General features: G+C 38.7%; 1 protein-coding gene across 1 annotated transcript; it reads right to left on the reverse strand.

The window, feature by feature from the left end:
* Positions 1-797: 797 nt before the first annotated feature.
* Positions 798-12,094, reverse strand: lpar3 (lysophosphatidic acid receptor 3). Its single transcript, XM_042483891.2, has 3 exons — positions 11,868-12,094; positions 9,696-10,450; positions 798-4,742 (listed from the first exon to the last, which is right to left on the reverse strand). Exons 2-3 carry the CDS (start codon positions 10,435-10,437, stop codon positions 4,414-4,416), a joined length of 1,071 nt encoding a protein of 356 aa, XP_042339825.1. The 5' UTR covers positions 10,438-10,450; positions 11,868-12,094; the 3' UTR covers positions 798-4,413.
* Between the last annotated feature and the right edge of the window lie 2,758 nt (positions 12,095-14,852).

Consider the following 14,852-nt stretch of genomic DNA (forward strand, 5'->3'; position numbering starts at 1 on the left):
CTAATTGTTGGTCACATGAGAAAAGGTGGAAGGGGGGTTGTTAAAGGAGCTGCATGCAACATTCAGGTCATCTCTTTTATTCAGAGTGGCTCTCAACATAAAGGTGGCTGCACTGGCAGCTAATAATAGTCAAGCACCCAGAAGGTGTGCGAGGCTCTGATGCAAATTTTGAATAGTGGCCAAAAGTGGAATTACACTGTCCAGGTCCGTCATGTGATGTCCACAGGCCGAAAGAGATTTGTTACCATTGACTTACATCAGGGAAAGAGACATCTGTAAATCAGTGGATATTTTTTTGTGAGTATCAAAATCCCTTTGTTCTTGCAATATGCTCATTGCCTTTTCCCATTTTTTGGAAGAAAATTCAACCTTTTTGCTCAAGTTTCAAAGGTTTAAATACTTCTGAAAGGTGTTTGAATGCAGCACAAGAAAAATGGTGTCCATCCAGGTTTTAAAGGGTGAAATTGTATATTTAGTGATTTGTGATGCTACACTGTCAATCATTATTATAGACTGTCAACACTATTCTTTCATTTCTAAAGTGAAACTCATTGCTGCCATTTACCAGGTAAAATACTGTGTGTATTGCACTCACTTGGAAATGAGCTGGGAACTTTGTAGGAGAAACGAGTGAATGCTGTAAATAATACACAATTTAACTTTGAACTTGACCTCCTTACAAGTCTTCATGGCACAAAGGATATTTATATACTATCATATTCTGTGTACTGATGGATTTTCTTCTCCTCTGCCTACATCTGTTTGCCCTGCGATTAAGACCAAACCAAAAGACAGCATTTCTGAACATCTGTGAAATTTAATTGGCTTTTCAAGAATGCATAATTACAGCACAGCTGTTGAAAAAGGCCTGCCACACCACACAAGTTTACAGTTCATGTTTTTGGGAATGCAAAACCAGAGTGGCAGAGAGCAGTCACGACAGGTCTGCAGAGGGCTCTACTGAGGACATACAGTACTCGATACAATACAGCATGTTTCTAATGTAAATTACATGACTTTAATCGTGTCAAATCTCAAACTGAAGTATAAGATGATTGTTATTTAAATTCCACACCATAATATCTGACAGTTTGATCTTACTTAAAATAATCTAGGAAACTGATTGCCTTGAAAAAGGAAAGTAAACATAACTTTAAATCTTAGTTTATGTTATCTTTATGTCTAAGACATATGTTTACTTGAAATTTAGCTGTATTTACTTAATTTGTGAAGTTGTTGCAACTTAAAAATAACAAGTGAAATGACCTTGTTCTTTCCGAGCATCAGCAACTTAAGAAAACCAAGTTAGTCTGACTTTAACATCTCAAAGAACTTTGCCAATAATGAAGTCAGGATATTTGTGTTTCAGAACATGTTTCAGAATATACAAATATGACTGACTAGCAGCAGGTAGAGTACAGATTTATAGTATAGTATACTTAAGTTGCTAAAACTTAGAAAGATTAATTAATTAATTTTTCATTATAAATTTTCACAAAATTAAACAACCAAAACAACAATTTTAAGTAAACTTAATAACTAGTTTTAAAGAAAACATAAATCAAGATTAATAAAGTTTACTTAGATTTTTCCAGGCAGTTGGTTTGCTTAATTTTCTTTAAAGTAAAACCAACTTGTCAGATTTTACAGTGTGAGTAGTTTTCTATGAGCACAATGTACAGTGTGGAACATTTTCTTTTGGTTGAGTTTAGGAGATTAAATACTTTAAAGCCTGTGGCTTTAAATATTGTAAGAGCACCTGAAGTATGAGGGAGAAATAAAAACAGCTGGGAATTAAAATGGGCTACTTCTGTGTGGTTATTTTTACCGATGCAAGTGCTTCGGTAATTCAGGGGAGGATCTTGGTCCTCCCACTGAAGAGTCAATTCTGCTATTTTGCCAGTAATGTTCCTGACTTGATGGAAAGTAAAGGTCACTCACTAATTGGCCCGAACAGAGTAAATCATCATCAAGTGCCCCCTCTTGAGCTCCAGAACTCTCAAGCAGCGGTACTTCATCAGCTGTTGACTGTAGTACAAGTCATGCAAAGGCAGTGCCAGTTAATCCTTTCAGTGTTTTCTTTCTATTAGTAAGCTAACATTTGCACTGCAGTGTGATTAAGAGTTTTTAGACTTACAATAGGTATTATCAGCAAGTGACAGTCATTTTAATTCAAAATCAGAGGACAGTCTGACTCAGTCAAACAGGATTTACAAGTAATCTCATGGTTTGCTTTGGCTAACGTAGGTGCCAAGTGGGTGGTGTAAGCAACATTTATAAAAGTCGGCAGCCTCTTTACTGTGCCTACAATGACAATATCAGCATGCTCATGTTAAGCAAGTGTAATGTTTACTATGAACATCTTAGTTGAGCGTGTTACCATGCTAACATTTACTAATTTAGTGGTGTAGTGGTAGTTGATGAGGTGGGTGTTTGGCATGGGCCGTATCACGGTTATTATGGTAAACCAGGGTATTTAGAAATCCCAAAGGTATGTTTTTCAATACCATAAATACAGGTGCTCCTAATTCTATTATATAATGCACAGCACGCAGAAGCAGCGCTCCCCAGTCTCTACTGGCAGAACAGGCAGCTGAGCTAAAAGACACTGGGAACCAGGTGGTAAGTGATAAGTTACAGGACTGTAAACAGACAGTGGCCAACAGAGAGAGACCATAAGGAATAATGGCATGTTTTTACATCTAACTTGATAAATTAAAGGTTTATTTTGACCAAACCAAATTTTCTTGTAAAGCACATAGAGTTTACTTGTAATGAAATGTTCAATATAAATATAATTAGCATTGCTCCTTCTTCACTTTGATTTAGTTTCAAACTCTTCAGTGAACTCAGCCTTTGTACTGCTTGCTGTTTCTGTATTATATGTCATTTCATCAGGACATATACCTTGTCAAGTTTGATGGTTGACCAAAAAATAAAATAATTTTTTTTAAAAAAGCTGTTATTTAACAAAACAATTCTTTATGATTTTAAATATCTTGTCTAAAAAGTCACACTACACAGGAATGAATTATCTCAGGTACAAACACCACCACTGCAGCTGTAAACCTTTCCACTCACCACTCTCACATTTGCATTCCTACACTCCCAGGATAAAAATGAAATAGCTTTAATGGCGTCATGTCTTTTACAGCAGGAGTGGTATAAATACTGTACAGCAGGTTACGTAAGAGTCATTTGTACCCTGTAAATGATTCAGCAATGGAGGAGTCAGAGCAGTCTGGGGAGAGGGGGGCTTGTGTGTGTCTATTCAGTCATATCTCCTCTTCGGCTCCTGCAGGTAAGCAGCAGGAATCCAGTGTGTCGAAACACCATTTTACAACCCCTGCCCTGTCAGGTGAGCAGCTGTTTCGTCAAGAGCAACAGCAGCCATTCAGTGAGTTGAAGCGGATGTGTACAAATGTTACAGGGAAAACAAGTTTGCCTCCATGGGGAGTTGTAGGCGGGAATTTGTCCGTTTGTGAAGCTGAGCTGATAAAAGATGACAGATGGGACAAGAAAGAAGTGCTGTTATCTCTTCCCCCTAGGCAAACCCACTTTACAAAAGAAAGCAGGGTGTGATTTTCTAACCTTAATATTGGAAATAATGGCCAAAACATTCAGACCATGCTGAGCATGTTAGCTGTCAAACAGTTGAAATTGTTTCACCTTTTCTTGAAAGCATTTTTACAGGATTTACAAGTAGATACATACAGCAGTTTACAGTATTTTTAAAACTGGAAATAATCTTTAAAACTGTGCTCTCCCCAGGCAAAGTTACAGTTTTATAGTACCTGACTACAAACTACAAAGTAACATGTCTTAAGTTGATCATCCATTACAGCACTGCTTCCTCAAAAGCTACACAGGAAGTAAACCTAAACATGATCAGGTGTACACAAATCTAGATCAGGGAGAACATTAAGATCACCCTTTGCATAATTTTTACCCTTTTTGGAGGTAAAAATAGAAATGTACTGCTGTGTACTTCATACTTGATTCTGTCTTCAGCCATTGCAGAGGAGAAAAATTTAAATAACCCATGGGGATATGATGAGGAAGACAAAAAGATCAAGATGAAACAGTTAAAGGGAATCTCCTGTTACACATCAATGGGAGTACTGTGTCCAAAAACAGTAAAATCCTAAAAAAAAAATAATAATAAAGAAAACACATCTTTGGATCCATTTGGAAAATTAGTAGTGCATGAGGGTCTCTTCTTATCTCCATCTCACCAGCTCTAAGCTGTAGCAGCTGGCCTGCATTGTCTTGTGAAGAAAGTACCTGTAATCTGAGGACAACAATGACCCCCTGAGACCAAAAGGTCTGGTTTCTCCTTCAACTCCATCTTCATAAGGTACGTCCAGTCAGAGTTGGACAGATGTTCTGGTTATTTCTGGACAAACTCCATTTTCAGGTCTTGAGTATGCCCTGTTCGTCGTTTTTTGTCTCCTCTGAGGGAGGCTGACTGTTGCCCGTATCCTGAGCAGAGCTGAGCGGCCTGGCATTGGCCTTCGTTGACCTCTGCCGCCGCGTGCCATTACCTATGCAGCGCATGAGGTTCTTGAAGGTTGTCCACATTTCCTCGTCCTTGTATGAGTAGATGCAGGGGTTCATGACGGAGTTAGCCACAGCCAGGAGCAGCAGCCAGCGTTTACATTTCATGACTTTGCAACTCGTACAGTTTAGGCCATCCAGCAGCAGAACCACCAGGCCGGGAGTCCAGCAGATCACAAAGGCCCCTTCAGGGAAAAATACCATAAATCAAACACAGTTAGGTTTTCACAGCATTTATTTCTCACATTTATTTCTGCACTTTTTTTCCACTGCAGATAGTGCCCCCTCAGTGTTGGGGAGGATTCTCAGCTGATCATCATAATGCTGCCACATGAAACTGCCATGTCGTCATTTCCTTCATCTCGTGACACTCACTGACTCCTTTACAATCCAACCAAACCTAGGAATCTCTGCACTTGATCAATTTTACAGCAACGTTTTGGGGGCTACCACTTTTTCTTTTTTTTTTTTTTTTTACCTTGTACAGTTGAAGCCATCTAGCAGTGAATTAACAAAAGTCACTATGATGTTGGCTTGACTATTTAAAAATGGTGGGTTCGGCAGGATATCCTGTGATGATTCTCTCTGACCAATCAGTGGTCTGCAGTGTTTTACCTTCACCTATTAACATCAGCTCAACTCGCTGTCCCAAAACCCCAAAATCCGTCAGCACTTCAGCAGCTCTGTAGCTTTAAGGGCAAGTTTAATTATGGCTGCAACGGATGATTATTATATTATAAATTACATGTATAAATCATTCAGTGAAAAAAGTAATCAGAATTTCCCAGAATCTAAAGGGTATGTAAATGTCTTGTATTGTCTGAGCAACTGTCCAAACCCCGAAGATATTCAATTCACAAAATTACAATTAAAAAACTGGAAATTTGACATTTTTTAAAAAAAAAAAAAGTTTAGTTCTGTTCTGTACAGAATACATTTGATGGTTTAATGTAATGAAGCAAAAGAACAGGACGTATAAGACAATAACTTGCATTAAAATTCACTGGATATTAGCAGAGTGAGGACATTCTCCACTCTTAAAACAGGCAGACACAGGTTTGGAGTGTGAGGCCATTTTAGTGTTAAATGCTTAAAGCTGTGTTTGGTAAATAACACGGTCGCTTGCAGAACTACTGAAGCAGCTAATTAGCACTCGATTTCAAACATGTTTGGGCACAAAAACAGAGCTACTAAGAGATTTCTGCAACTGAAAGAAAGTCACAAGCAGCAACTTGTCTGTACTACCTGCATCTCTGTGGCCTCAGTGCATCTGCAGAACACAAACAAGCCCTGTTCTATACAGCCCGCTCTCTCCCTTTGTCTCACACGCACAGGCAGGGATCCATGTGCGCACAGACACAGAGGGTCTGATCGAAGTCTCAAGCCTGAGAGTAAAAAAAAGTTTGCCACATTTAACAGTGATTTTCTATTCTTATTCCCATTCTTCTTCATCATTTTCTTTAATGGTCCACATGTTCAAAATAAAGTTAGTGAAACTGCATGAGACCCCATTTAATGGTCTTCCATTGGCAGTTTTTCAGTTATTGAAGTTTAAAAATGGACTTTTCTTCCCCTTTAATCTACAGCAGGGAAAAAACACACATTTCAAGCATGTTTCCCTTTTCTCAGTCGGTATTCATTTGATTATGGTGGTTGCACTTTAAGAATGAAAACAAAATCTGCATGTGTAGTTTGATGCTTCACCTTAACGAACAGGTCTCAATGCTTTCAGATATATTTCAAATATATGGCTGTTGGTTATTAAGCTACAAGAATGATATTTATCAGACTAGTGCCATGTAGGGTGAAGTACAAATGTAATAAAAAGAACACGCTAGACATTATTCTTTAGTGACTGAGGGACAGTTCATTATTAATGAGAGTGAAGGGGGTGGTGTAGAACAGAGGAGGAGGAGGTACTTCAAATAATTTAAAGCACTGGGAAGACAATTATGTCTTTTCATTGAGTTTAGAGGAAGGACATTAAACTTTAAATTATTATTTTAAATGTACTCAGAACCCCAAAACCCATAAGTGGGTTTAAAAATCTCCCAAATTACACCATATATCACAGCCAGAAATTGTAAAATATTATCATTGGTGGACGGGGGTCCTGCACTTTTCTGCAGTCACTCAGGTAAAAACATTTTTTAGCTCCGGGGAAGGTCATGATAATTGTTATAATAATAATAAAAGAAAAAAGAAGTCACAATCCAGGCACCCCACGATTCAGATAATTAAAGTACAGTTCCTAAATAATCCGTGTAAATTTACACAATTTGTTCTTTACTTCTTGGATGTCTGACTGCATCCGTATCCAGTGCTTGTGCACTAACTCAGTTTTACACGTTATAACAAAGCATGTGTGGGCTAAGTGTCTCCAAACTGGTTTGTCCAGTTAACTGTTTCACCTGAGCAGACAGCTTTTCATCTTGAACAAAAGTAAAAAAATTTTTCCTGAATAATAAATCTCACGGAGCTGGACTTAACTGCAAGCCTCAAAAGTATTAAGATTTCTTTCCTTTCCCTGACAGGAATCACTCCTTTCAGGGGACTCTAACAATGACAGTTGTGTACTAACACTTCTACAAGTACAAGGCAACTCTGAAAAGCATCTGAAAGCAATTGACAAAGTCCTCAAGTATAGGTTCTTCCCTCTCTTTTTTTTGCTTGATGGGCAGGGAGGAGGGGACGTTCATTGAAGGCCAATGTGGTGTGGATTACGCCACACGGGCTCAGGAGCAGTGTCCTTGCAGGGAGAGATAATTACACAGCAGTCTAGAATAAAGTGTGTGCAAAGGCAGACAGCTCCTACGCTACAAACTGTATCGAGCCATCCGCCTGGGCGACAAGCAGAGTGCCCCAAGAGACACAGAACAATGACAGACTTTTATGCTGCAGGGCGACCGCTAAACTACACTACAACTATCTCATGCATGTTTTTATCTAGATGACTGCATGAGGAGTGTATGGAAACAAAAACTAAGCACATTCAATGCTTAGATGAGCTTCTCTGACTCTGCAGCACCTTCTGAAATGTCTCACCATTAGTTTTATAGTACAGCAACTTAATATGTAAATTGTTCTGCTTGCATGAGAATATGCATTTAACACGCAATTTTGGTGCTCCAGCAGAATATGATGTTGCAGTCCCTTTGTCGCATTATTAAAGGAAAGAGCTGGGAGGGGAACCATATGAGCACAGCGCCTCTATTGCAAAGTATCCTATTGCAACACCTAAACAAAGACAATCAGACCAGAGTATCTGACTGCCTCATGGAGGGTGAAAATCTATACGAAATGAAGAAAACTTGAGCCTTTCTTGCCTTTCTTACTCTAAGGAGAGAACGGAGCACTGACAAAACAATAAGTCAATTAACGGAGGGATATTTTGCCCATTTTCAACCAGCTGTGCATTATAATAATATAGGTAGAATGTGTACATTAAATGTGGTAAACTTTCCTCCATCTTACCTGTGTCCAAATCTCCCTGCTCACCTCTCAGCTCAAATTTTGCTGGCTGTAAGGTTATTGCTCAAACTAAAGGTTGTACTTGTACTGCATGAACGTACCCCCTCCACCAACGATACAAACAGTAAAGAAGCAGAAACTCGAATCAAACTGTAAATTTAAGACACGCTGATCAAATATAAACCAAGATTCTCTTAAGACGTTGTCTATTTCTGGCCTCAAGTGTTTTCAGAAGCATATTTTGACTCACTGTATAAGGGTAACTCAAGATTTTAAGTGTCATTACACACAAGCTGGCATTACATCACCAACCAGTGGGAACGCTTATTGATCTAGTACGGTGCAGTGCATTCTTGTAGTTGTAGGTTTTCTACCTTTTGAGCAAAGGCCAATACCATAGCCCTTTTTCTCCGTTTTTGCAGGTCATGTAGCACCAATTTCTAAAAGATTTGCTTCTTCCTACTGCAAAGACAGACCAGTGTCATAGACATACCATTTTTCCAGAAGTGAGATACTTCCTTATGTAAGAGTTTAAGGTATTTATAGCAAAAAATGCCAAACATTCTCTGGTTTAAGGTTTATGGTTTCTCAAAACAAGGACTTTTTTCCCTGTTCTACATCCTGTAAATTGATTTTGGGGGGGTTGATAGTTTCTTGGACAAGGTAAGTGATTTAAAGATGTCTCTAGAGAACTGGCAGAGGCATCACCTTATTAACTGAATAACTGATCAATTCAGCAACTAATTAAATGACAGAATAAGCAATAATGGGTAAACAGGGTTCCCACACATTGTTACAAATACATTTTCACTACCTTTCCAGAACTTTCCCATAATATTTCACCCCCTTTCACTGTCTTTATGCAAGTTGTTTAAAATGGGTAGGCTTTTGAACATGCACTTCCCAAGCATTTGGGAAAAGGCAACCTGCTAGTGCTATCTTTACTCGCAACTTGGACTTTCTTGCTGCCAACTAGCTGCATATGCCAACAGACCACACAGACACATATGGGCACCAGAGAAATATCAAGGCCACGCCTCTTTTTGGGGGACAGAAAAATGGAGATCCAATCAACAATCATGCAGCGCAGCACTATGTTTTCAACACAACATATCCTAAATACTGTTAGACATGTTTTGAGCATTTTATGAGTATAAATGAAACAACAGCCAAAACAATGTCTATTATAAACCTTTTCAAAAACCATTTCCAGGCCTGGAAAACAGTTTTTCTAAGGCCATAACTTTTCCAGAAATTTTATGACTGTGGGAACCCTGGGTAAATGAGCGTTTATGACCTAGTGCAGAGAACTAACAAAAAACAGACATTAAAGTTGTGAATTCTACAAGATACAGAGAAAGAAACATTTTGATGACTCCTCTTTTGCTTTCACTGAAGACTCCCTCAAATCCCTGACAAGCACTCAGCATATTCACTGAAGCACAAGTGTTTGTGATATTATACTCAAGGTTTTTCTTCATATCGGGGAAACAGATTACAGTCCAGCATGTTCAGCAGTGACTCAGTGAAATTCCTGGACTTTGTGACCCTGACGAAAGACAAACAGCTGTACGCCACAACTACTGACACATGACTGAAGCAGGAATTATTCTGACTCAGTGTATCAATGATGCTGCACAGTCAGCATTTTCATGACGAAAACCTACCGAGTACAACCATGACTGTCTTGATGAGTTTGATGGGCGTCCTCTTGCGGTTGATGGAGCCGCTGGTGTGTGGCGTGAGCACCGCCGTCTTCCTCTTGACGTAGGTGTAGATCCTCATGTAGATGACCACCATCACCAGGAACACTACCAAGTTCGACACGGACCAGAAGATCAGGTAGCTCCGGCTGAAGATGGGTGCCAGCTGAGAGCAGTCGCTCAGGTTGCAAATGCAGTTCCAGCCCAGACTCGGCACGGCCCCCATGAAGATGGAGATGGCCCACACCAGGACGATGAGCAGGGTCACCCTCCTCTTTGTCAAGTTGCTGTGGACTTTCCAGTTCATGACGGAGATGTAGCGCTCCAGAGCGATCACCAGCAGGTTAGCCAGCGATGCTGAGAGACTGACGTCCAGAAGACCTTGACGGATGAAGTATCCTTTAACTGTAAGTTTCCGTGACACCTCGCCTGTGTTAAACATCAGGTACACGTATGCTATGCCTGCCAGGAAGTCCGAGGCGGCAAGGTTGGCTAGAAGATAGTAGAAAGGGTAGTGAAACCTCTTGTTGGTGATGACAGCAGCTATGACCATGGCGTTGGAGACCAAGATGAAGCAGCAGAAGAGCGAGCCCACCACCTGCACCAGGATGAGCTGCGTGTTGTCCCATTTGTCGTCAGCACCGATGTTGTTGTAGAAGAAGCCCATAGACTCATTATAGTGACAGGTGTAGTTCACTTGGGCCATTTTAAAGGTGAGTCTGGAATAAGGAGAACATATAGGAAGGAGAACCACTTATCAATTATTTATCAATTGAGGTGGAGCAAAAATGAATCGATTCGTTGTTATGAAGCAAAACTCACTGCAACTCAAATGTGAGAATATACTTTTCCTTGTCTTATGACCGCACGATATGACTGATACCAAACAAGCATGATCCCTTACATCTGGGATATGAGTCTTATGCCAAGGCATCGTTGTAGTACCACAGTGCTTAATACAGAATATGTTGTGACACATTTTACCTGCTGCATTTATCTGTCGGTGTTACATTAATGCTTAGTGCACTGATTCTGTTTGCGATATTTGCATAAAGCACAGAGCCCTTAATTTCAAATCATATTTGTATTAGGCATAGTGCACTTTACTTAAAACTCAGGTTTTAAACTCAGTTCTCAGTCTGTTTATTTGATTTTAATCTAAGCTTTATTATGATTTTATTAATGTTTTTGTGTGAAGGGACACTGACAATAAAATATTTCACTGTATGGCGTTAACCACTGTGTTTTTACTGTGCATATAACAATACACCTACTGAATTATGTGGCTCTGGTCTAATGTGATAGGTAAGAGAATATCGACTGTTATGGACTGTTGTTTGGACAAAATAGGACTTTTGAAGGCATCACATTGGTTTCTGGGGATTTAGGATTGTTGAAAAACACTCAATTTTTTTTTTTTTTGACGTTTTGTCGACAAAAATACAATTGGCAGGATAAGTGTGAGTGAAATCAATCATCAATCATTAGTTGCAGTCCTAAATTAACATACACATCTAACTGATTATATCTATAAATACCTAGGGATTTCAATCTTTGAAATGAAAGCAAAAGTAAAATTAGCTGATAAGAAAGATGAAAAGTCTAATCATAGATAGGTGAACAGTGCCAGTTCTCCCAAGGCCAAGACAGATTTAATGAATCGACTCCAAAAAGCAAGAGCACATACAAAAACCCATTTAGGTACTGGAGAAAGCTGCTCTGAATAAAATCACAGTGCTCCATTGTTAAATTTGAACTAGATAGTGACCATGGTAACTATAAAAAGAGAATCAAACAACACAATTTACATGACAAAGAATTTTCTACCTGTACTAGGTTTGGCTAAACACTAAAGACATGCAGCAAAACGAGATTCCTAAGGGAACCAGTCTAAAGTCCATGTTTTGTCGCGGACTTGAGAAGCTTTCCTTTATGATGCAATGAACTTTACTTGGCCTACCAACGAAGGAGAAATGAGGAATGAGACATTCCCACAGAGAGGTTGACAAAATGAAACAAATACTTGAAAACAAAATACAAAAAAACTCAAAACAAGCAACTTCGGCCGACAGAAAACAAAATATAATCGAAAAAAAGAAGAGCTGCTTAAAAGAACAAAGAGCCAGGTGAGTTTACCTGTGGTACAGGGCTGTCCGTTGTGAGTCAGTAGACTACAGGTTGCGAAATACTCCGAGCCGAGTTCCTGAGCATGTTTCCCTGCAGCAGAGCGCCTCCGCAGACGAGCCCGGAGGTGGAGAGACAGCAGAGAGCCGGAGCACAAAGTGGAGGCAGTAAAGTTGAGCGTCTCCACTTTGAGGCTGCAGCTCGGTGACGTAGAGGGCGTGTGCCACCCAGGCTCACGTGTGAATTCCTCCGCTTGACCGCACGAGGCCCCGCGAGCTCCGGTCGTAACCGTGCAGTGAAGCGGGGACATCGAAACCCACCGACCGATCCCTCTGTCTAACTTTAGTTAGTGGACACTCATAAACTGTACTTTAGTGCAGTGGTTCCCAACTGGTGGGTCGCGGTTCTATTCTAGACGGAGTGACTCGCGATCATGTCAAGTTTGTGAAAAACACACTTTATTTTGACGTATTGTGAATTTGCAATTGTGAATTTTTTTTTTTATATATTAAATTTGTTTAATTAGGACAATGCACATTAATCAACATATCAGCAACATATCAGCGCATCAATGTAACTATGCCGGATCGAGTACAATAGTTAAATTTCATACATAGTCCTAAGAGAGTTACATCCAAGGGACTGTTCTTTATTTATCAGAGGACAGAGGTTTTTTGTTTTGTTTTGTTTTGTTTTTTACAATTACCAAAGCTACAAATAAGTTTTTCTTGAGCCTCCTTGAGTGACTGAGGCATTTGTCCCACATAATGTCCAAGGAACGTTGGAAATGTGAAAATCAAACAACTTTTGTTTTCAGTTTCTGGTCTTGATAAAGTGTATCTTCTGAATGATTCTTATTTTGCATGTGGCTTTGAAAGGCATGTTTTTTTTTAAAAAAATCACTAAAACTTTTAAAAGGAAAAAAATCCTTTTTTATTTATTTATTTTTTTAAATTGCCAAACATTTTTAAAGAAAAAAAATGGAAATTTTCAAAGAAACCAAGGCATGTTTTCTTTAAAAATTGATGATGATTTTTTTTCCTACAGAGGTCTAAGCGAAGCCCCCAATGTCTTCAAATCCTGGAAACACCGCTGGTTTTTACTACTTGCACTTTACTCTTGCAATATGTTGTATTTCATTTTGTTTTAAGCTTACATGTTACTTGGATTTTGTCAAACAAAATTGAATATGTGATCACTTCTCTTATGAGCGGAATTTAAACTCATGATTAGGAGATATCTAGCCCCTCGTGGCTGGATCAGTTGGGAACCACTGCTCTACATATCAAACTCATTTTGATTTCTTATATAGTGGTTTATGTGGAAAATTAAGAGTCAGGTTAAGATAATAATGCTCAACAGAATGTTGATACTCACCACATTTGTTCTAAAATATACCTAATAAACGTGATCTCTCTTCCTGAATGTAGATTCATGCAAACTACTGATTGATTGTTTTGTTGTTTGTTTTGTTTTTGGCTTTATTATTTTTCTTTTTTTTTTGTTGTTCAGAAGTTAAAACATCCCAAACTAACAGGGTGGAACACGATTTTAGAGACACACAAAGAATTTTAATCGCACTTCAAAAATTTCTCTTTGAAACTGAACATTTGCTTTGGAGACATGGTAAAAAGGAGTGCATATGTCTAAATGTAATTTGAATTGAAACACATTTCACATGTATTTGTTTTTTTAGTGTTACAAAGAAGCCACAAATCTGTAATAAAACATTTTTGTAAGAGACATTTTAGTTCTTTTATGAAATTTTAAGCGTTATTTCCTGGGAACCATTAGGCAGGAATGACCCCTTTGCGGTGATTTACACGTTTTGTTTTTCTTAAGATTAATAGACAATTTCACTGGCATATGATTTATTTTTATTTATCTCATCCCCACACAATTTAGCTCACCTGCAATGTGTGTTTGCTCCAATTACGCCACTCCTGTGCTCAGGGGCGTAATTTGGATTTCAAAGGTGTGGGGGCAGGGAGGGGAGCACAGTTAATACAGGCAAAAATCCTCAAAAGGCCTTTAGTTTTTCAGATACCCCTACCCGAGGTAAACACAGCCATGTTTTTTTTTCATAATTTTGGTATGTCTCCTCCATGAAATGAATAGTTGTAATAAAAATATTTCATACAGCAAAACTCGTCAAAAAGGGATCAAATTGATCATTGTACTATTTTTCACCTGTTGCTTGGATTGAGCTCAAATTATCACTAATATCTGTCCCAATCTCTCTCCTCCTTCATTTCAAAGCAATATAAATATCAAAATATGTATTTATTATAGAGCCTACAGCAGGAATACTCAACTTGCTTTGCTTGAGGGCCATTTTTGAAAAAATGACAGGAGGCCGGGGGCCAATTAAAGCAGCCTCCTACATGTACTCAAGGGCATTTCTAGGATTTAGGGGCCTTAGTGAGGTCCTCTATCGAGAGGCGCAGGGGATCTTCCACTGGCACTTTTTTTTTTTTTTTTAAATAAGCTCTGTTTAAATGCTTTTTATGTACTTTGGCACCTTATGTATACTAAAAGTACAAGTGCCTCAATCTCTATGATATACAACATTTTAGAGCGGAATTGTACTTTAAATTTTACATTTTCTTGAAAGATTTACTTAAAAACATGATAAGATTATTAAATGTAACCCACTGTTAGTGATTTCCTCTTTTTTTTTTAAATTCATGACCTCTTACATTAAAGAGTTGGGGCATGTTGTCACATTTCAGATGGTGGTGAGCTGTTAGAAGAAAAGAAAAAGAAGAGATTTCCCTCTAAAATTCTTATTCCAATACTTGGCAAGGCTCAAAGAGGTAAAATCCTTCAGTATTTAACAAACAAGCACAACTTGTGTGGAGGAATTTCTCTTTTAGAACTTTTTTTCTCATCTCACCACTCCTACAATTTATGGAGACGCTTTGGGGGCCAGACCCCTGCACTCAACAACAAAACTTCATATAAAGTCATTAAAACTAGCTCCAACACAACCAGCTA

This window comes from Plectropomus leopardus, chromosome 5 (genome assembly GCF_026936395.1).
Source record: "Plectropomus leopardus strain MGB_pleo_1.0 chromosome 5, ASM2693639v1, whole genome shotgun sequence".
NCBI classification, from domain to species: domain Eukaryota; kingdom Metazoa; phylum Chordata; class Actinopteri; order Perciformes; family Serranidae; genus Plectropomus; species Plectropomus leopardus.

Bases quoted from the DNA above. Each gene is read 5' to 3' on its own strand.
- lpar3 (XM_042483891.2), bottom strand. From the start codon at position 10,437: ATGGCCCAAGTGAACTACACCTGTCACTATAATGAGTCTATGGGCTTC. The intron at 4,743-9,695 runs GTAGGTTTTCGT...TTTTCCCTGAAG, and splicing joins GACAGTCATGGTTGTACTCG to GGGCCTTTGTGATCTGCTGG.